At 38.5% G+C, this 24,009-nt stretch overlaps 1 protein-coding gene across 4 annotated transcripts; it reads right to left on the bottom strand.

Moving 5' to 3' along the window:
* Positions 1–872: 872 nt before the first annotated feature.
* Positions 873–23,204, bottom strand: pacsin2 (protein kinase C and casein kinase substrate in neurons 2). 4 transcript variants are annotated; one of them, XM_023283549.3, is made up of 12 exons: positions 23,044–23,204; positions 13,985–14,076; positions 13,536–13,692; positions 12,819–13,054; positions 10,634–10,789; positions 10,319–10,494; positions 9,997–10,117; positions 8,995–9,042; positions 7,705–7,835; positions 4,197–4,337; positions 2,792–2,973; positions 873–2,695 (listed from the first exon to the last, which is right to left on the bottom strand). In XM_023283549.3, exons 2-12 carry the CDS (start codon positions 14,039–14,041, stop codon positions 2,583–2,585), a joined length of 1,518 nt encoding a protein of 505 aa, XP_023139317.1. In that variant the 5' UTR covers positions 14,042–14,076; positions 23,044–23,204; the 3' UTR covers positions 873–2,582. The 4 variants fall into 4 exon arrangements, with proteins under 4 accessions (XP_023139317.1, XP_023139332.1, XP_023139325.1 ...); XM_023283564.3 differs by lacking the exon at positions 4,197–4,337; XM_023283557.3 differs by lacking the exon at positions 8,995–9,042.
* Between the last annotated feature and the right edge of the window lie 805 nt (positions 23,205–24,009).

The following is a 24,009-nucleotide window of genomic DNA, read 5'->3' as shown; positions in this document are numbered from 1 at the left end:
CTCTGCGTAAAAGAAAGCCATTCAATTATGTACATTTTCTATAATTTTAATTACTGTAGACGGTTTAATCTATACATATTTTATGAAATATGCCACACAACTCTCCTTAATGTGTAGTTACATCTGTCTTAAGTCAATGTATAAACACATTTAGTTAAACTTTTAATCAGCTTTGAATGTGTTTTATGTCACCTCATGTTAGTCTACTTTTGTTAAAATACGCTGTCTATATTTTTCTATGTACATACAAATATAAAGCTATGTAAAACAATTAGCCCCATGCTTTACAATCTGGGAGGAGATACAGGGTACATATGGGTTTGAAGAGATTTAAAAACTCCTTCTTGCCAAATTCGGTAATGCTTTTAAATAGGGACGCCTGATGTATGATGTATGGAATATGTATTACTTTTTTTTTTTTTAGGGCACTTTGGCACAAGTCCAAGACAAATTTCCCTACGGGGACAATAAAGTATATCTTATCTAATGTGCATAATTTTAATGCTTAACTGCATCCAATCAATGTCAAAATTTTTTATTTTTTTTTAAATCCCCCTCAAAAATGTGTGGAATAGACATAAGAACTGATTCTGGGATAATTTTAAATGCATCACTGTGTTAGTACAGCAACACATACGTTTGAAGGACCTGTGTATAGGATTTAGAGGCGGTAAACAGGGAGAAATATCAACTAAACTTTTATAATCATGTTTTCTTTGGGAAACAAGAGTTGTGTTTGCATGGACTCCATACCACTTCAACATTTTTTCAACAAGACACATTACAATCAACTGCCATTAATTACTTGATTAGTGAATCCTAAGTGAGAAGGAAAATTAATCACAAAAATGATGTGCACTCAAGACAGTAACTATTTTTCCAATAAATTCATTTATTATGTTGTGGGACAACATTTACAAATCTTACTGTGCAAGTACAGTTGTTGCTGCGTTTTGACAGCAGCACGCCCTGAAAACATGGCAAGAAAACCTTTTTCTCACTGTTAAAAGACAACCAAGTCGTCTTCCTCTCCTGCTGCAGTTAAAGGCATGAAATAGCACTTTCTAAAAATGTTTTAACTCATACATTAGGCATTTATGAATTTAGAGCTGTGAAAAGTCTGCAGTTCATCTCTGCAAAAACACAATCTGATAAAATATCTAATGATCAAAATGTGTATTTAAGCTAGGGAAAAAAGTTGTATCCATTTATGTCATAGCTCCTAAGAAAAAATTAACAATTATTCACATAGTATTTGCTGATTAATTAAATGCATATGGCCCGCTGGGAAGGAAGAAACATATTTACAATTATAACAAAATAATAGATTCAAGGGATATTTGTCATAAAACATTCAATTAATGTACAAACTGATTCTCAATCACAGCATTCTAACAGGAGTAGAACAAAAGCACTTGTGGCATCATAAATTAACAATCATCAATTTCCAACTGCATATCATCTGATCGCAATGCTTCATTTGTTCTGTTAAATCCAGGCTATTTACATGCATGTATGCAATACCATTGTCTGTGGTTTTATTGCTATAACTTGTAATATATCTTCGAAGCACTAAAATATTCTCCCATGACGTGACATTTGTCAAGAAGTGAGAACTAAAACATGACAATTCAAGTCAGATAAACTTTCAGTGTTGCATGAGAAAAATCCATAAAGTTTTACAATCTATCATCGACAGAAAGTAGAGATTTATGTGAAAGGACAGTTTTTCAGGAGGGGGCAGGTCAGTGGTTGCAACATCAGCAACAGTGAACAATCAATAAGTGAGAAATACCATCAGTAAATATACATTCAACTGCAGGGACTACATGATACAGCCTAATGAATGAAGACGATATAAGAAAAAGACCCAACTGATCATCACTCCTTCTAAAATAACCAGAACAGTAATGGATTGAATGAAAAAGCAAAACCCCGGAAGGAACAATGTAAGGACTCGTTTAAAATCAAGTTCTGACAAACGTCTCAACATAAGGTTCTATTTTTTCAAGAAAAATCTGACATTTATTAAACATTTATGGACTGAATTCCATCAAAAGAAATGGTTTATTATCGTGAAAAAAAAAAACCAGATTCATCTCCCTTAATGAACTAAAAAGTCGCTTGCATATTAAGGCTGCATGGAACATTGCAAGACGATTTGTCAGACTGTCATCCCAGTGTTTTGTTTAAATATAAATTCACACATACATTTCATTGAGTCTCATCTAATATATACTTGAGTAGCAATTTCTGTAACAGCATAAATGGATTCAAAGTAACATATATCTTACACTGACAGCAACTGTTCTCTGTGATCATCCTGGAATCATCTGGAAACTCGTGGTTAATTTCCACTTTTGCACGAGGGTCAATCTGTAAGAAGCAACAATATCTTAAGTGGTCCTTTTGTCATCTGCTACCTCTCTTCCCTGTCCTTCTCCCACTCCAATCCAGTCTTCACCATCAGGGAGAAAAGAGGTGAAAACAGGTCTTGAGCCTCACGTTTCCATCTGCACTGTCAAGTCTCATATAACATTATCGTCTTCTTTCTTCACATTTATTTCATCCGTGATGATTCATTACTGGATGTCTTCCACATAGTTAGCAGGATACAGGCCTATTTGTCCAGCCTTGAGTCGGCCTTTGCACCAACCCTGATCATCTTCCTCACCAATTTTGGTAAACTCATCCCCTGGGAAAGCAATGAAAGGGACCAATATTATTATTCCAGAAACAAAGATATCTGAAAGAGTAGCTTTTGTTTTCAGTCATTATTCCTATTGTGTACCTGCTTTGAAGCTCAGCTCATCCTGCTCTTGTCCTTCATAGTCATACAGGGCTCTGACAGGCACAGATATAACCGGAGAGGTTGGCTCCTCTTCAAACGGGTTACCATCACCATTGGCAGAGAAAGGGTTACCGCCTGTGTCTTCATCCGACCAGTCTGGAGTCTTTTCCATACTGCTCGCGCTGGACAGACAGACAAAACATTCACTTAGTAAAACCAGTAGGAGCTTCACACATCGACGAGAAAACCCAACATGCCAGGCGTAAAAGTTTAAAGTTAGAAAAGCAAGAAAAATAAATAAATAGACCACATACAGTCAGAACACACAAAAGCCTAGAATGCATCTTCAAATCCATATATAGCTCTGTGATTCATCCTGAAAACATTCTCCTTTAGGTTCAGTCCAAACAAGTGGAAAACATGCTGACTGAAGGCATTAATGCTACAAGGCAAGCTTTTGGTTCAGGAATGATAAATGATTTAAAAATCGCTTTGATGCCACTTAGAGATCAAGAACTTCTAGTGAAAGTGCACACAATGCTGAGGGAAGGCAAGGCAAACAAAAAAGAAAGAAAGAAAACATGACAACTTATCAAAAGGCTGCTGAAAAAATAGCAACGTAAGACCAAGCAAGACAAATAATCATCATGTATGTATGATTGGAGTTTACACTTGGACGGCCAGCAGAGGGAGCCACCTAAACACCAGAGAGGACTTACATTGACAGACAAAGCTGAAAAACAGCAAATGCATATCAGCGCACACACACAAATGATTTACAGTCAGACCGGTTGACAGTTGCAAATCTACATTTGGTTTACTGGTGTCTCCTTTTAGCCATTTAAGAAATACTGGAGTTAATTTTCACACAAAACAATGCAGTCAAGATGGTTTATCTAAAAGCTAAATTCACATATTTGTATCTTTATTGTTTTTGATGAAATTGTGTTTGCCTGCACACTTTTTGATGTTCTGAAGACTATTAATTGTGGGACAATGGTACAAAATCAAAATGAAATAAATGATAGAACTATGAACATGCGTTATAAGTATCCTAATATTCAGATCTGACTGTAAGACAAACACATATTGGATTTCCCACAGCAGAGACATGCGCCTCCATGCGCATGACATTTCTGTAAGACATGAAACTGTTAGGAGTAAAGGACAGACACACACTGGCTTTGTGTGCAAAGCCATTCAGTGACCATGCAGAGCAACACAGCAACCTGCCACCTGAGGGGGAACAGAGGAGGAGGAAGAAGAAGAAGATGAGGGGAGAAAAGTAACCAAGACAAAGAAATGGCAGGAGACGCGGCACGAACGGCGATCCATGGAGCAAAGATAGAAACAGAAAAGGTGAGGATGCTGCGGGTGTGCGGAGTGTTTGCTCCTGTTCACCAACGTTTTTATTTCCTCTTTATTCACACTGATGTGGTTGACTGTGGTCTGCTGCTCCACGGCCTCTTGCTCCTCCTCCTCCTCCTCATCATCATCTTCAAACGGGTTCGAACCCGCTGGCGCTGTACTAGCGGGCACAGTCAGGCTGACAACATGGGACACAGTGAGAGATGGGTTGTTGACACACACACACACATGACTACACACCTGTAATGAATGTGGCCTGTTGACAAAGTCAGAGAAGGAGAGACGAAAATGGGGACGAACAAGCTTTTCAACTGCATCTATTTGATATTCTGACCTTGTATAGTGGGAACGTACAGTGAAGCAACATAACACTATTAAAGTGGAACATACCACATGAGCTGAAATGTTCTGTTAACCATTCACTAAATCCCTTGACTGAACAGTTATTGTTCAATCATAGCTTAACAACCAGTTGGCCTTTAAAGGGCTGGATTTCACCACATGCTGAAGTGGTCTGTATGTGACTGCGGTGATATATACACCTGACATGTAAAGAATTTATGAAACGAAACATACTACCTAGTGTCAGTTTGCAAGTACGGCAATGTTTAAAAGAAGTAAAGAAAACCAGACCAATACAGAGCCCCTCTGTAGCGAGACCTCTACAGAGTCAACAGAAGAGCTTCAGTAAAAGGCAAATGGATGGGAGGTGAGGCTTCTGTATATAGCATACAGATGCTACATTGATTGACTTAAACCATCATGCATTGTGGCCTGTCTCTCCGTTGTCAGAACAAGATGAACTGTTAGATTTGATGCCAATGAATGATTTATAACAATAAAATGCCACCCAGAATCATATTTGAGATTTTAACTGCTCTGTTTAACCTGTAAATGTGTTAACAACAGATTGATGAGTAGCTTGTTTATGAAATACTTGCATGTGAGCTTTAATAGGAATGGGGGCACTGGTGCTGTAAAAACCATGATTTTTAATGTGTTTGACTGCGTTGTCTGGATAACATTAAATCACAGTTAATTTATTGAAGAATTGTCTATATTAACATAGTTGCAGCCATCACGCTCGTGTAGGTTGATATTGTATAGCCACAGTATGTATAAAAATATATGCATGCAAAGATTTGTGTTATAATGGTTTGATTTCAATATTGTGTTATATTGAAATATTCCAATTACAATGTGCACTTATCCAAAAATAGCAATATGGTGGTGACTATGGACAGAGATATTTACAAATATCCAATTAATAATTATGTAGCAGCATTATATCTAAGTAACACCTGAAATGTAGCAAACACTATATGGTGGGTAAAAAAAAAAAAATCTGTGAAATGAAATTGTAGAATTGTAAACGGATAATGCAAACACAGCTCTTGACTCTTTTCATCCATTCGCTTATACACATGTATAGATGTATATACTATAAAATGTATATATACATTGTATGTGTGTGTATAATTAAGTATTGCATATGAGGAAAAATTGCTTTATAAATATATGTAAGACCCTCATATGGAGTAATATTTGAAAAATTGAGCCGTTTACAATTGTTTTTTTAAACGAACTAGACAGAGACAACTTTATCTTAATTAGGTGATAAGCTGATAAGAACTGCCATTAACAGTTGGCAGCTGACGGCCAGACAGGAGAGGCTGTTCCTGAGGCATCAAAGACCCACTGCTTTCAGAAATTACACACATAAAAACAGTAACTAAAGGGGGGAGGCTTAGTGGATGGTTACCCTTTGACCCAGCAATTACTGTATTTATTTATATGTAATTATAAGCATGAGTGACACCAACAAGGTATTATATCCCGTCAACAAAACAACACATTAGACTCCACATTAAAAAGTCTGCACTTCTTCAACTTACAGGCGTTGTACCACATAATTAATACAAAGCCACCAAAACACAGAGAAGACACTCCCTGTGCAACACTTAATTGTCAGCTCTGGATTGTTTAGCTGTAAAACCCTTCTGAAGAAGTCACTCAAGGGCAGTTTACTTCCTGCCATTGTGACTTTCCGCATCAAGGAAAAAACTTGCACTAGGCTTCCACCTGTATCAGAGGAAACGCAGCGTTTCTATCCCCTGTTTATAGATTTACTGAACCATGCACAGCAGCAGCTATCAGTTGGCCCCTGAGAGTGTGAAACAGAGAAAAGTCAACACCTTTGTTTGCATAGTCATGCCATGGTCTCTGAGTTGATCCGGTGGCATTATTACACCAAACATTGCTCTAGTGGGAGTCTGGCAAACTGTAACTTTGGATGGTTACAGTCAACAAACAAAGTCGATGTTATAACTATGAAGCAAAGTTTTCAAAGAGCTGTCTTACGGCTTTATCCAGTTTGTGGAAAAACCACGTTCGTCCAAGCTTCATACTTAAAAATGCAGAAAAAAACAAATTGCATAATTCACATAAAATCACTAAGCATGCCCTTATATGTTGGAAATGACAGGAAAACAATGTGCTGTAAATGCTAGTCGGAGGAGCATCAGTCAGCCCCATGAGAGTCAACTTCGTCAAGTTCAGAGGTCAAATGCTTTCCATGCCTGACATTCCCTTTGTTGACTCCTCTAAACACTCCTCTAGCACTCTCATAATTTCTGAACACACACCACTTCCTACTGTGTCTGGATAAGGGCAGACAGCAGGTGTTTGCACATTAAATTAGGGAACCTCATTACAAAGCTACAAAGGAATGTGAAGAGTTAAGGCCAAGACACAGGCAGATAAAATCAAATAAGTGACAACATATGACGTGATTTATTACCGTGTGAGTGTGTTCATAGCTTTTATTTTAATCAGACTTTTGTTGTCATTTCCATGAAAGATTGTTAAGTCCTTGGTGCGGTTGCCACAACAACCCAGACAAATATCTCAGTAAGGAAAATTAACTTATCTTATCGGCTTAAAAAAATTACATCATGTCATTAAAAACTGCCAATCAAACATCAAGTGGAGCTAAAGACTTGTAGAAGGTTTTAATCCCATTATTCTTTTTTAATTAGATCGTTAGAAGATCAGATTACCTAGCATAGACTGGAAGATAACGAGATGTTTTCCTGAAGTCTGTGAATGCTGTTTTTCTGACATAAAAATATGTTTGTTAACTGAAGATTTTTTTTATTTGCTGCCTCCAGCATAGTACCAATATTAATGTTATAAAGGTCTCTGTGTGTGATTAATATTTCCACATTATTATTGGCATGCTTTCAGCTATGTACCAGCAGACTCAGTCTCCCGGGGATGACTTCTTCTCAACAATCTGTAACAAAATGTTTACAGTTGCCAAGGGGACAGTATATAACAAGACGTCATTCCTGGAGCTTCCCCTTATGTAAGGTTTAACAGGCATTCCTTACGAGGAAGATGCCATATGCAGTGGATTATCTCTGGTGTGGGGAGCATGGATACGTAAAATAGAGTGTTTGTGTGTGTATCAAACACAGACGCTCAGTTTTCAGTGTGTTTGTTAGAGACAGAAAAAGTGAGTCAGTGAGTGATCAGATATCTACCTGCTGCTGGACTTGGCAGGCTGAACAGGCTGGTCTGACCCAGTTTGACTGATGCCTGTCAGCGTGACGCCTTCTGACGGTTTCTTCTTTTCTCGTCTGCTGAGGGTTCGGTTCAGGTCTATGGACCAGTCCTGGTAGACACATGCAGATACACATTACCGTCAAACACTAAACCAACACCAGTGCCAATCCTGGGCAGCTGAAAGGTTGAGTGTAACTGAAAACATGCCTCACAGCTAGTAGTGGGAGAACATCTCGCAGACATGTGCACAGCATCATACACACACTTCAGCAAAATCCAGGATCAGTAAAACATTTTTAGAGTTGTGACACTGACTCTGAAGTTTAAAACTGTGCATGCATTTGTGTTTATAGAGCACAGTGTAAGCTGGATGAAATGAGAGATATAACTAAGTGCAGTATCCATCACCTGGTGAAAGAAACACAGCACCAAGAGATCACAACCTTCACCAGAGGATAACCAGGGAGAGTGGAGCAAAAAGGAGCACTTCAGTCAGATTACAGTGATTCTGTTACAGTCAAGTAAAGTAACCCTTTTTTGTTTGTGTATGGATATGGTCAGAAATTTAGCTAAAATTCAAGTTTTCCTTGCTGAAACAATTTTGTGTTTTCACAATCATTAAAATTGTAAAAGCTTATTTGAAAGATAGTGGAAATTACCAATATTCATCATTATATGGTGATAATGTTGAAGTTAAATGTCTCAAATAAATTAACATAATTTAGACAATTGCCTTAATGTCCTTCATAAAATATAGATAATATATTGAACTAGTAACCGCAACCCCAGAGCTTTCAAAAGTACTTGTCTGACCCCTCATCAGGCCTCTCAAACTTTAAAGATCAAAGGTCCTTCTGTCTGGTAAATGACAAGGGCCATGGTGGCATCATATGACACTGCAGGGTTCACAGGAACAGCTGTAAAGATCAGGAGAAAGTGGGCACTAAGGTGTCAAACGTTAGACAGAACAAGGTAATTCTTGCAATGCTGATTTCCAGAGAGAAGCATGTAAATGTCCCGTAGAGAAAGAAAACAGACGTGGATATGTGACACATTTTCATACAAAGTCACGTGGTTTCTGTATGTACAACAGGAGAATTTATGCCGATTAACAAACTCTGCCGCAGCTTCAATTCAAGACACAAACATAACCACCTCAAACACACAAACACACAAAAGGAAGAAGAAAGGAGTGAGAGTGTAAATGGGAATAAAGGATCTTTCCCCATGGCTGCTGTGACAGAACAACCCTCCCATGCAGAACTCACTACAATGGACCTTCTCTTAAAGGAGCGAGGATGGGACCAGTCCAAATTCTGTCAGACATGAGGAAAGGGAAGCAGGCGTAGAACAGGGTTAATGGGGGCATCACGGTCTGATCTAAAAGCTGTAGAGCATGTAGAATCACCTACATAGCTAACATAAGCAATAGCCCACAGGGTAATTAAGACATAAGCGTGCTGTGTTCTGTTCATTCAGATTTCTTGTGTCATGCTGTGTGATAAGTTCTGACTTGTTCTTTGAAGCTGAGTGGAAACTGTTAGAGAAAATTTTGTCTTTCCTGTAAACGTTCTCCAATACCCAAGATGTACTCAAGAAGAAAAAGTAGAAGAAGTCACTTCACTGGAACAGCTAAGCCTGCAAGAGCACTCAACAGCACTATAAATTGCAGCAATGCAAGTAAATGCAGCCTGTCTTTGCCTTTTCCTCTTCTTTTTCTTATGTCACCTCCTCCGGGGAAAAGGACATAAACTACATTCCTCTCACTGCCACTCTGACTGCTGAGGATAGATTTACCTCTACCCCTGCTGCTAACCACTATATCTCAACGACAAAAATGACATTAAGCTATAACTCCTGGTGGGGCTAAATCTAACGGGAAAAAGCTATGGGAATGCTGCCCTTGAAGTGTTTTTCTTCTTAAAACATTTTTCAGTAGCACATATTTCTTAATTTCTCGTCGATGGTGGTTGTCCCATTTGGGGTTGTGAGAGCACCAGTGGCTCTTAAGAGGACATGCTCGGCATCAACACATACATAAGAACTTCAATACTTCAATTCATTGTTAAGTACCCTACTAAATGATATATAAGAACTGTTACTGTATGTCTTCATCTCATAAAGTCAACAACAAGGATCATAACCCAGTGTGTTTGTTTGTAATGAGAAAACTCCTGTAGAGTCTCTCTGGTTCTTTATAGTTTCTAATCTGCCAAACATTATTTTTCTATACTCTTTCATTATTGTAAATCTAAATTATAGTACAGTACCTCAAACTGGGGCCAGTTCATTGGCATTCCAGGGCCGTGATTGGACCGGAACCATTTTAGGTCCTCTTCAGCATCCGTAGCAGAGATTGTGTCTTCAAGCGTGTGATAAACAGTCTGGAATCTACAGTGACAACACAACGCATAAAATACATTATTTTATGTGTATTTATTGAAACCCTAGACCCCTCACAACTCCCACAGCCTAATCTGTCTATCTATGGCTTCTTTTCCCCTGTATTTTGTATACATTCTATATTGGTAATCCCTCTTTCGTTAAAATAAGGAGTAAATTCCAACTACCAGATAATGTCTCATATCTGACCTGTGATTGGATGAAAGGTCCAAGTGCTGTTTGACCTCCAGCAGTAGCTCTCTGAAAAAGCGAATTCGTTTGTCTTCAAACTGCTGCCACTGCTCGAACACCTGCTCCATGTTCTCCATGTACTGAGGGGTCAACTTGTCGAGCTCTTCAAGCGATTTTTCATAGCGTTCTTTAGTCTGAGTGGAAGCAAGGAAAAGACACATCACATTAAAAAAACATGAACTCATAATAAAATGGACCTTATATCTATCTAGATCTGTTGGTCATGTGTTCTACAAGACGCTGGACCTAGTGTGTTTCCACAGGAAGCCCTACCTTCTGCACCTCCTGCTGACACTTCTCCACCTTTTCCTGGAGTTTCTTTTGGGCTTCAGGGTTGTTGTTGTTCTCCAGTTTGCTGTTGGTCTCCCTGCTGGCTGCCAGCTTCTCTTCTTTGCAGGCAGAGTGGTAAGATTTCTTCATCGTCTCCACCTGTGGATTCCATCAATAAAATATATGACAGGAAATACAGCCAGACTTGTGTAACTAGGTAATTTAGAACAACACTTTTAAGGATATGTTTTCAGTGGCTTTTGGCTGCTCTTACTAGTTCTAAAGATGTAGTATGTTATATTTATTTTTTTGGGAGAATTTGATCTTTGATCTCTTTCTATCCTACCGTGTTTTGTCTTATTTTGTTTTTTTATAGTACATTATACATTTTAGTTTACTAGTTCTGATCTAAACAAGATTTGATCTTACAAATTATTATCCTGTTTTGTCGTTATTACATTATTATATATTTAAATTATTTTCATAATTTGATCTTTGATCTTGCTATCCTGTCCTCTTTTCTTAATTTTTCATTTTCATTTAATTTTACTTTACATAAAGATTTTACTTTTTTTACACATTTTATTTTTGTTTTTGTCTTATCACATGTACAGCACTTGGCCAATTTTTCAAACATGCTATATCAATAAATTAGATTTGATTTTAACAAATTATCTGTGAAAGCATAGAAATAGCTGTCAAAGGCTGGTGCCTAGCTGAGGACTGTAAAAACAAAATTGGCTGTTTTTTGGCCTACCTAAAAAGTAACTTGTAATTGAACAAAAGATTAAAGATGTTCATTGGTATCAGTTAACCTATGTATATCCATATTCTCCCAAAATGTTTACCTCTTTTTGAACTTATTAAGAGACTTATTGCATTTTTATCAAGTACAGAGTGAGGAATATATACATTCACTCAGGAAAACAGCAGGGTTTTTTAATGCCATTTGTTGTTTTTAGGATCATTACATTCATGTTCCATGGACACATCATGAACGTGAATGAATATTGTGGATGACACTTTATATATAACCATAGAGAAATGTGGGAACAGTGATGCCTGCTATGTTTATTATGTGATTCATTTATGGCAAAAGGTATTAACCACTCCTGTACTACTTTGTTATATTTACACAGCAACAGATAAAAATTGAGGAAGCACACTCATCCACTGTGGTTATATTTCAAGAGTGTCTTATCCAACGTGAGGTGTAACTTGGGCCGAGGCCAGAACAGCCATGTCCCACTGAGCAAACAATGCAGTCATAAGTAGATGACACTTAGAATACAAGGACAAAAGCCTGTTGTTCATTTTTACTTGCTATAACAGGCAGTTACATATTTGCAAAAGGGCTTATGTCTATCAGTCAAATGCTGTGTTCAGTTTATAAGTTATGTGTCTGTGACATGCTGCCCACATTAACTATGTCAACTTCCCAGTTAATTAGCCTCGTTTCCCCTCTGTCCTCCACCACCACCACTTGCCCTTGTCTGTCTGACCAATCAATAAATCACTATGACCGCAGAACTGTTGTTCTGCCTTTGCTCAATGACAAGCCAGGATGTCACCACCCCCTGTGACATCACACACAGAGGAAATGGGGGAAAGGAGCATGAAGGTTGCAACAACATGTTGAGCAGCTTTCAACAAACGTGCACTCATACACATGCGCTGAAACAGAAAGGAATGTGTGCAAGTAAACAGGTTTTTAAAATGAAAGCCATAGTAGGAAATACAGTGACCTGATTTTGAACTAAGAGATGCCCGACGTCTCCCTGCAAACCCTCACTGCTTCCTTCCCTTCTATTCACAATCAAAGGCTGACAGGATAAGTGGTTGGCACACTGTGGCTAAAGCCCAGCACTACCTTCTCATTTTAGATCAACACTAGGAAGGTTACAATTGTGTTTCTGCTGCATGGTTGTTTAGTACAAAGGTAGTCATGGAGAGAAAAGAAAACAATGGTGAGTCAGTAAAATGTAATCATGAGAACTGAAGGGTAAAATTGATAGTCATGACTATAATCAGTGAGATGAAAAATGTCTTGCCCTGCGGTAACTGCTCAGATGTTTATAATTTGAAGCACAGTTGATGGAAATGTCTTGCAACATGCCACTACTACACTACACATCATCATGAAAATGAACAAAATCCCATGAGTTCATGAGAAGTCTGAAATTCACACCTCTTTGAGTTTCTTAGCCCAGGGTTTCTGAGCCTTGCGAAAGCCATCCTCTGCCTCTTTAGTCTCTTTGAAGCCACCGATCATCTGCTTGTGGTAGGAGTCTCTCTGCCAGTTCTTCAGCTTCTCATAGTCTTCTCCCATCAGTCCTGCTTTCACCTCCATGTGGAGTTCACTCACCTTCTCGGCCTCGGTGCATAGAGCAGACCACGCTCGCTCCAACGTACCATACTGAGGGCCTAAGAACAGAGTTATTTAACAGTCTTTTGAAAATCATGCTTTGATTTAGTTTGAGATCTTTCCTGCTGATGCCAATGCAGGTATGAAATTTTAAAGAGCACAAACAATGATTTTGCGGTTTATCCCTTTCCTTTAGTGTTTTACAGCTTTTTGTGCAGTAAAAGATCTACAAAGCCAAAGAAAACACAGCAAAGGGAGTTATTCTCAGAAAACACCGCTCCCTTCTGCTTGAAATGGTTTATTTGAACGTGCGCAACACTGGCTCTTTAATATTTTGCATCATTGCTGTACACTGTCGTCATGTGTCTTAGTGAAATGTATTTTCCCTAAGAGAGCAGAGAACAATACCTATGACTTTTTACCACTACAGTTAGCATTCTTAATAAACAAAGTCTTATTATAATATTAAACAAGTACTGACTTTGATAATTAAAATTATGTATCCATCTCAGAGTAAGACTTGTGTTTTTATGCACCTACCTTTCTCTATGAGTTGCCGCCAACGCTTTCCCCATTCTGTGAGCTGCTGTGCATAGGCTTTTTCAATACGTGCACGCTCATGAAGACAGTTCATGAGATCATTGCAGAGCCGATTGCCATCATCTACCCGTTTCACTGTACGTTTGTAGTTACCAACCTACAAAACAGCAAGAGAACAGACAGATGAATACATGGGAAAGTGCCAAATAAATACTGAAAAAATGAGCCAAAACATTAGTTATTAGGAAGGATAGTGTATCCGATAGACGTTACCTTATTTCTGAAACACAGGCTAATTCACAACAGGAATATATTGTGCTTTATATATGAATTTAATCAACTTGTTTTTGTCTGTTGCAGCACTGCAATGTTGTAGAAGTGTGCCCAATGGAAGAATTATGATTCTGGATGTAGTACCAGACAAGTGGAAAAGATTTTAAGCATCTCACCTCCCAGAAGCTATCACTGGAGACATCGATCATGGAGTCATCATAGGCGCCTGACATCGCTGCTGCCCAAAGTTACACTCAGTGTATAGGGCCTAAATTAAAAAAAACGGAAAGAAAGAAACTTAAACTTAAATATCAGGATATCTGAAAGTGATTAACACCATTTCTTTACACAGTCAAAAAGTTATTGTTCAAGGTACATGGACTAAAACTAAAACTATTTTGTCTATTTTATAATACAATTTTTTTATTCAAGAGTTGTCTGCAGAGGTCCAAAATTCAACAATAACTTTAATGATGAACTGACTTCTTCTATGTGTATCAGGTAGAAAATTCCTTTGCATATTGATTGTATTTTAATATTGAAAACAAGAACAGCAAAACAAACAAGAAGTAATGTACAGGTCATGTGGTAATTTGATATCCTTCACAGTAAATTTGGAAAATTGCATCGCTTTCAATTAATTGGCTATGGTATGTGTTTAAAGTTTGCTTTTTCCTGCAATAATTTTATCATACTGTAGGAATACTGCATTAATATTTTGAATTATATTTGACATTTTAAGTTACCTAAATGAAATGAGGAATTACAAAAGAAATCTCCTTATGAAAACTAGTTGCAGCTGCAGCATAAACAGGGTTGTAAAAGAGGGAGGGCTATGTTTTAGTAATGTACAACATTCTAAATTTGAAAAGAAACAAGCCAAACATTTTAAATGAGTTACAAACTGATCAAAATTTGAATACATTGCAATTTTGCCTGTCATAAATATGTATTGGCATATATGTGTCTAGTATTAAAACTTCTTTTTCAGAGCATAATGCAGAAAAAGATCCATCCATTTTCTATACATTTGTTTAACTTATAAAAGGGACAGGAAAAGATGCTTAGGATAATTTAGAAATAGTGTGATCACACAGGTTGTCCAGTCGAGTATATTCTTTAGGATATTCTGCAGCACATGTAGCAGAGTATGTGTGGTAACCAGATGGTGAAGTCAAGTGATGTCTTCACAATAGGTTTCCAATTTGTGAAATACATTGCTGAAAAGAACAAACAATGACTCTATCATTTTCCTTCCTGATAGTACTTCAACATATATATGCATCTATATAAATAATATCAGTCTCCTCAAAAAATCTGTATCTGTCCCAGAAACCCACTGCCAGTCAGTCTCTTCTCTAAATACGGGGCATTTAAATGTAACAAAGATGTATTATTGTTGCTTTCTCTGCTTTGATACAGTCCTGTTCAAGTACAACAGAAGATAAGCTGACATTCAAACAGCAAATTTTAATCTGTCCTTTACACACCGGCTCACACTTGTTAATTCTAAACGTATTCTGAATCCAGCAGCTGAAAGACAACACAGCACAGAGTCAACATCGTTCTGTCACAGCAACATTCCTCAGAGACTACAGCTGTGGATCATTTACAGATAAGAGGTGGAAGACTGTGAGGAAAAAAAAATTGAAGTAATTCAGAGAGTGAGAGCGTGTTATCTGGTTTGAAAATCTAGACAACAGGTGGGTATTTTTACACATTTTTATAACCTCATCACACAACAAACTGCAACCACTTTGGTTACTGGGAGCATACTGAGTCTCTGTTGTGGCAGAGATGAAAGAAAAAGAAACTGTCAAGAGCCACACTGCAGGCAGCTTCCGTTTCCTTCAGACTGGTACGACAGTCAGTCCTCTGTTACTCTTTTCTATTCACGTCCATCATTTCAAACTAAACAGCCCCCCCCAAAACAGGCCCTCTTTATTCATCCCCTCATTCCTCTCCTCTGTCGTCTCTGCTCAGGTTCTTAGTCCTCTCCTGCCTGCCTCATCAGCCTGGAGTTTCTCCTCACTCTGCAGCTCTCAGACCAAGTACCTGAAGTAACCATATATTTTCAGATTGTGGTTACATCTAGCTGAGACAGACTGCCTTCAACACTGCATCAGGATGCAAATGCTTCTCAAGTAGCCACTAGAGATCAGATTTTACACTGCACCTCGTTTGTGTCTTTAGGCGAACCGCAACCACAACTAGGAGGGGGACAAATTTTTCGTTCAGTAATAACAAAACAATATTGATTAGTGATACGCATTCGAAGGGTGTAAACTATCACTAGTCCCACAGTATGCATTTCCATCTATTTTTAAATCAGAGCCGTATCCACAAGTGAAGACACTGAGGGTGTCAGGTTTGTTTTTCCAGGGAATGTGAGAGTTTTAACCTGCATCAAACACAGCAGTAGTTTTTATTCTAAAATCAAAAAGGATTTGGTGTTCTCACTGTAGATTTCTTAAACTTAGAGTTAACAAAATACATTTTAAAAACAACAACCATGGTCTGAATGTTTCTAAAAATCCTGGCTGTGGCCCCATTTCAAAAACGGCTTCATGATCAGGTCAGTGTGCTTAAATTTAAATCAAAGAATTTTTAATATAAAGTCTTTGTGGCACTAACCTATTTTCTTTTAAGCAATATTAATTAATCATGTATTATATCAGGTCGAATTAAAATGCATGTCTATATCTTCCTCTCCATGGCTCACCTAATTTGTTTTTTAGACTGTTCTGAACATTTGATACAATTATTTGGAAATACATTTTGAACAGATAACTAACTAAATTTCCCTTCCTAATTCAGAGCTGTCTACTTGTGACTGGAACACACAAGATACATTTTAGTGCCAAGTGTGATCACACAGGGCCTCTTTCATTTGAATGAGACAGTGAGAGGATGAGGGCTACAGCTCTGAGTGTGGGTGTGGGTCCATCAATGGTCAGTGGCCCATGGCCTGCAGGGCAGGACATGGACAGAGGGTAGCTTTGTGGTTACTACAGGCCAAGGGAGGCAAATGAACAGTCCTCCCTTTAACTGTGTTTGAAGTTTACAGTCAGGTCAGTCAAACAGATAAATACACATATGCACCCATGTCAGTAAACACACAACAGAAGTTCTCTCTCACTATTTGTAGAGAAAACCAGATATTTCATTTTACTCCACTTCCTCAGAAATGATAGCTGTGATAACAGACACGATTGTATATGTAGAGCATTTTATATGCATCACATGCTATGCTACAAACATAAAGTGTCTGACAGAATACAGTAGTTTGATATAGTTAATGTGGTGATCATATTCAGGTTTTTTTCTGGAGGAATTATTGGCTCTCCCCACAATAAGTTCAAAGATGACGATTGGAATTTAAGAAGAAAATGGAACCAGTCTGGGGAAATTAAGATTTCGTTTACTCTAGTAAAATAGACATGTATGCTCAAATGTCAGAAATAACAGGAAAATACACAACTCTGTGTATAATAAGATAATACAAAGTCGCTGCCATTACAGCAATATATAGTCACTCCCCAAAAGCCCATTCTTACCCAGGAAAAAACAGGATATTCGCATGAAAACTTCCACTAATTATATGTTTCGTTTACTCTAGAGGTGGGCAAGATAGTGCATGAGTAAAACATTAGACTGATTGAATTACAGCCCTAAAGACCCACTGGCAAGTGGGTCTTTAGGGCTATGAATATTATAATATTATGTAATACTATAATACATTCCCACGATAATAATTCATCTCCAAGGTCTCCTTTGAGTTGTGTTGCAGACTGACAGATTTAAAAGTCTAAACATTCATATTAATGTGCACTACAGACTACCATAGTCTCCAAGTGACGCACCATCAGAGCAATCACTGATCAATGAGTGTCTCTGTCCCACTGGTGTGTGTAATACAATGTGTGTGACACACAAACATTGAATCCATGAGAAACTAATTGACTCTCTCAGCATGAAAAATCACACATTATTTAGGCCAGCATGGTTCTCTTGTTGGTCCTGCTTTGTGCCAACCAGCTGTCCATATTCTTCATTCACCTATCACTGCTCTGCCTTACAAGAGGGGACACATGGAACGAGCCACAAATATCTGCTGTCCACATGGCAGCAAGTCTGCTGACATCAAACACTGCAAAGCAGAAACCTCCACTGACAACACAACCACATCAGGCTTCAATGTAAGCAAACCAGTGACAACTTTGCATGTGCATGTTCCTGTTCTGGTACACACCAAGGAGGGGCTGAGACTGACAAGATCAAAAACATGTTTGACAGAGGACCATGATATGATTAATGTTATACTGTTCTGATAAGATGTGCACACTGAGAGTTCATGTGGTGATGTAGATATGATAAATCAAATGTAATACAAGACAGCAATAGGACAATGTTATAAAGTTCCAGATGTTATGACACTAAGGCTTGTGAGCAGGGGAGACAAGCTTCTAATAAAGTGGCTTTTCTGGTTACATCTAACATGAAAACACACAAATTTGGATGAATGGAAACTGGCATTTTATAACCAAAAGAACTTCAATCAGCTACTATTTTAGGGGGAATTACTTCACTACAAAAGCTCTGTCTCCAGTTGAATGCAATCAACAACAAAAAAGGAACAAGGGTCTGCAAACTGTTGGTTCTGTAGGACATTGAGAGGGGGGGGCTGTGTTAAACAATTAAACGCAGCTTGACCCAGAACTGTAAACAATGCTGTTGGCTAAGCTGAGGTCTGAAGTCCACTCAGTCTATCACTCTGCAGGAGAACGCTGGAAAGTTCAACACTGTGTGCTGCTATGAACGAGCAAAAAACACACAGGAAAGAAGTGAACATGAAGAGATTGTAGAGTTAAGATAGTGTTACTGTATCTGACATAGTGCTATTGTCATTGAAATTTAAAGTGACAAATAAATATATAGGACAGTCTGTCAACAAATGTGTGATTTAATCAAAGCAATGGAAACATGTTTGAAAAGTGGTTCTTAGATTACAGACTTATAGATTACATAATCAAGCACAACAATGATATCGACTAAAGGCTGATAAGTAAATGTACTAAGCATGCTGGAATTTGGTTGCTGACAACAGTCTTAAGATAGACGGGAACAAATGCATTCCTCAGTGCTACCATGTCCAAACTGAGACTTGGTATGTTCAGCAGGCTCCCACACTATCACTACTCATTTAACCCCTTTAAGAAACACACAAATTTGGATCTAAATTGCACAGACCAGGCTGTCGTTCTAAGTAGCAGGCAAAAATGAATAGTTTCTTGGTTTGTGAATGATGATTCAGAGAGCAGCAGCTGTCTGTGACGAGCGCCAAGCTTAGAGGGGAGAGATTGAGGGTGAGACAGCAATAGCAAGAGATGATCATGGGTGTTATTAAAAGCACATGAAGGTTTACTGTAGTATTCTGGCTGTGAGACAACCTGAGTCATGTCTAAGCAGCAGTCATGTGATTTTCCAGTGACTAGGAGTCTACTGATTCTAAAAATTTGATTTATTAGTTAATTTTTCCAATTATTAGCATGTTTTTTTAAAATGATTCCTGAAGAAATACGTAAATTATTAAATGTGCTGTGTCTCTCCAGCTGCGGTCACTCTATGGTGTTTAGCAGTGTCACACCCACAGCACCATAAGATTGTTTATATGTGGCGAGTGATAGCCTATCAACGCTGAGGCATACATGTTGAAAAGTTAGCTTTTAATTAAATACATGCAAAAGAAATTTTGACACAAAGTTTTTTTGTTTTACTGCAAATGCATTGGTCCCAAATACTGGCTATCAGTCTCCTGAGGTTGCTAATAATTGTTATCAGCCTTAAAAAAACCCCAAAACATATCAGTCCACACCGAACAGTGACGTCTGCAAATAGAGACTGATAAAAAAAAGTTGCAGCCAGAAAAGAATGGGCAGTCTCAGCAAAACTTAGGAAAGATGGCTGCAAAAAACATATTCTTCCCCAGAAGCCACCAGCAAACCGTCTATTCATCCCATGTTTATGTTTCTCAGAGTGTTCTGGGGGTTGTCACACAGAAAAAGTGTCATGAATGGAGTCGAAGAACAGGAAACAACAGGATATACACAACGCAGAGATGAGCGCATACACAGCTGACAGGCACATGCATGCCTGCCCTAAAGCTGTGTGTGTTCATGTCAGTGAGTGAAAATATAATGAAAGCACTAGCAGGGTAGTAAAACAGCACTTTGTCATACAGACTGCAGTAATGGAGTTTCATGCTTGTGTCATGACAGTAGTTTTCCTTGTGTCTGCTACTTGACAAGTTAATTTAGAAGTAAATCTGGTTACTTAAGATCAAACTTTTATCAGGAGTGTGCAGCAAGGACATTGCCACATTAATGTCACACAATCTGTTCCTGCCTCTATCAGCACTGGTAACTGCTGGGGAGGGGAAATGTGTGCAGTAAGTGGAGTTATCCTGAGGGTTGCTGTGCCATATTTCATTTCCTGATAAATGTGGAGACCTCCCAGCTTTGTCTGGATGAATGTCAGTGTGAGCAAGAACCCACACATACATTTCAAATGGAAGAAAATGTCTGACTGCCTTTGCCAGGGATATAAATACTTGCTTTACAGCTGCATATGGTTCAGAAAATGGAAAACCTGATTAAAAAAATGTTCTGCTGACCATTAGGGGTAAAACAATCAGTCAGTTTTGATCAACTGTGTCAGTAAACGGAATATCTCTGGGATCTTTTTCAAGATTTTATTACATTTTATATTTGAAAGTATTTGTTTAGTCTGGAAAGTAATCGTCAGATTAATTGATCAGAAAATAATGGAGAGTTAAAATTTATAATCAAAGCCATACTTAATTCAATCATCAGTAGGAGAGTGTGATTACATAACACCCAAGCTTAAAAAAATACTCCACAATAGTACACTACTTTTTCAGTGTCTTAATCACATGAAAATTGCTTATCTGACATGGGGAGATTTTTTTGTCAGTTTCCATTTCCTTCATTTGTTGCATAAAACGCCTGCAATATCTCAGAGGCAGGGAGTGCAGCTGAGCTGATCTATCCGTTCAATATTGCGGTTTCACAGCAGGACATTGCTAAATCCTGACTGGGCTACGGAAGAAAAAAAATACAGTGATTGTTCTGGTTCTTTCTCTCTCATGCACTCAAGCTTCAGGATCAGAAGTATCCATAGCAATCACAGGTCATGACCTTGACTTTCTTCACTGTCAGCCAGTCACCTCTGCCCTCCATCCTCATGTGAGCTCAACAGCTGCTCGGGACTGCTGATCTCACAGGAATATGGTCTGTCCAAGGTGGAGCCTCTCCATTACAAGCTCCCACCAATCCAGCTCTTATAGGGATCACTGGCAGAGCTTCAAACTCTCATTAAGAGGCTCCAAAACAGCAGACAATGAAACCGTTGGTCCATCAACACCAGGTCAACTGTAGCCCGACGTGACGGACCAGTCCGCCTGCTCAAAACCCAGTTGCTCCATGGACAGGGAAAACAAAGGCATTCGTTCCACACTTTCAGGCACTTTCCACCGGGCACGCCAGCAGCATGGAGAGGAACATAATGGAGGGAAATTCAGTATTACATGAAAGGGAAGGGGAGATCCTTACATCACCGACAGGCAAATTCTGCACTTTTTCCTGCGGAAGCCCCAGTCTTGCACTATGAGCAGTGTCTCGTGATGCATTTAAAGCTGCAGACTTTTCAGGAAGGCACTTTATAACGTGTTTTTTCAGTGCACACCTATTTGTAATCATTTGACTCGCATGTCTGAAGCTTTCTCAAATTATTGTATTTACAATGGCAGAACACAAGGTCAAGTAATCATTTAGTCTATAAAACTACAGAAAAAATACCATTTATTATTTTGATAAACACAAGAGGATGGGTTCAAATATCTTGATTGTCTGAGCAACAATCCTAAAACCCATTTGTGAGTACTATAATAGCATGTAAAGTCTCTTAGGGGAGTTTAGTTATGAGATATTGAAGCATACAACACCGTGCTTCCATTCTGAATTCCAACTTTGGCGGCTGTTCCTCATGCATACTGATATGAATCAAGACAATCATGAGTTTCATGATTTAATTCTGAAGGCTCATATCCCTTTAACTGCTTCATGTGCATTCTTGGTGAATGCCCCAATAAAGATCCGTCTGAATGGAGAGCAGTGCCTTCAGCCTAAATTGGAAAACCCACACTAAGTTTAGCTCACTTCTCTGTGACTGTGCAATCGGTTCACATGGCCTCCCCCACAGATTAAAAAAAAAAAAAGAACCAGCCGCTTTTTCACTATTGCTTTACAAACCCAAACCACACCAATCTCACATCTCCAGGTTAGTATCACTAGGCTTATCTCCTGCTGATGACTGATAACTTCCACTGATTCACGGGGCAACATAATGGCTATTGACTGTTTGTCATCCTCATAAAAGGCCAGCTTCCCTGTTCCCACATTCACATGATTAATGACAAGGACCAGATCTAAATATTCCAACCACCTGACTCTGATGGAAAGCTTCTTTCTGTGAATGTAGCTCGGGTTATAAGTGCAGTAAAGGAGTCAGGACTGAACTTGGCAGTCAGCTGGCACTGCGCAAATTCAAACAGCGACAGAGCTGAACACAGGGCATGAGGGCAGCTCTGAAACAATAAGACTGCATCTCTCTCCATAGAAAAAGACTGAATTATGTAATGCTGTGTGCATACCGTGCAGGATGATATGACAGGAACCAGGAGGTTATCTTTACTTGCGAAATCTGCCCCGCCCTTTATCACTCCCGGCAACGAAACGCTGTTCTCTCTCGACGAAAATGACACAGCTCAAGTCAGCTGGTTGAATTAACCTGCTTTTTACCAACCCAAAGTCCGACATTAATTCCTGCGCCATTGACCAAACTATCACCTAACGGTTCTAGCTTAAGTGTTAATACTCTGAATTGCCCAAGTTACTGTAGCCGTCAATGGAGAACCAGTTCAGCTTCAGTTTCATATCTTACCGCACAACTGATACCACTCCAGCACTGCCATTAGTACAAGTTTCACCTCATTAAATAACTGTAAGGTTTTAATAAGCCAACCGTCTTCCATCGAGAAGTTAGTTAACTTTAACGTTAGCCCCCAGTTAGCTCCGATGTTAGCGAATTAGCCACAGCCCCAAGAGCAGAAAAGTTAGCGCAGCAGCACAACACAAAAGTGTCATTGCAAACTTACCTAGAACCGGTTTATTCCTCTTGAGGGTTTATGTTTAATCGAGTTATTTCTCTTTCTGGTGCCAATTTACAAGTCTTTTCTCCGTTTTTCTGCTCAGCAGCGGCACCATGGATCGACAGCCCGACTGACAACGTCAGTTACCCGAAGTGCGACACCGCGCAGCCGGTCAGGACCTTCAAAATAAGAGTCACAGCCGGAGAGACGACTTGTTTTATCTGTCCAATACATTCAGATGTGATGTAATCTGATGTAATCGGATGCGTTGGCAAAATCCACACAGGAATTATTACAACACACTGTATGAATAAGATGAATAAGTCTTTCATCTGTTCTTCTTTTAGTTAATTTATCTGTTTAAAAACCTAAACACTCATATGAAAGATATATGTGTTAAGTAGAGTTTTGAGATGAATTTTAAATTAAAATTTTCTATTTTCTGCTTCTTAAATTCAGTTCAATTCAGACTTTATTAAGGAAACAGCTCATGGAGGATCACAGAGCAATAAAATAATGAAAAGAGAGAAAAAAGAAACAATAGGAAAGGAGAGTAAGCATCCCACAACTATTTATATCGTATTAGAGCCTTTTTGTACCATCACACATCAGTGAAAAATACAGTCCTTTTTGCTCTGCTAAATTTAAAGGACACGTTGCAATGTGAGATTTTGGTACAGATTAAACTGACCTAAAGAACATGGAGTAAATTAACCTATTTCCACCTTGAACAGCTAGTATAACAAAATCCAATAATTTAAAATAATATAATACTGACAGCGGCAACTATGTGGCAAAGTGATCATAGCTACTTCAAATACAGTGACAGTTTTCTGTACTTTTACTAAAGTACAACTTTAAATGCACAGCTTTTACTTATCTTGAAGAATTTCAGCATATTTGTAAGCAACATTTACATAAACACAAATTCTACATTATACTCCATTAAACTCCTTCTTCTGCCTTGGCAAA

This window comes from Amphiprion ocellaris, chromosome 21, assembly GCF_022539595.1.
Source record: "Amphiprion ocellaris isolate individual 3 ecotype Okinawa chromosome 21, ASM2253959v1, whole genome shotgun sequence".
Taxonomy (NCBI): domain Eukaryota; kingdom Metazoa; phylum Chordata; class Actinopteri; family Pomacentridae; genus Amphiprion; species Amphiprion ocellaris.
This window is presented reverse-complemented; position numbering and strand designations above follow the sequence as displayed.

What these genes read in the sequence shown, in the direction of transcription:
- pacsin2 (XM_023283549.3), bottom strand. Translation starts at nt 14,041, where the DNA reads ATGTCAGGCGCCTATGATGACTCCATGATCGATGTCTCCAGTGATAGC. An exon ending in GCGGCAACTCATAGAGAAAG is followed by an intron (nt 13,055 to 13,535) that starts GTAGGTGCATAA and finishes CTCTGTTCTTAG; the next exon opens with GCCCTCAGTATGGTACGTTG. An exon ending in TTAAGAGAAGGTCCATTGTA is followed by an intron (nt 7,836 to 8,994) that starts GTGAGTTCTGCA and finishes TGTGTCTACCAG; the next exon opens with GACTGGTCCATAGACCTGAA.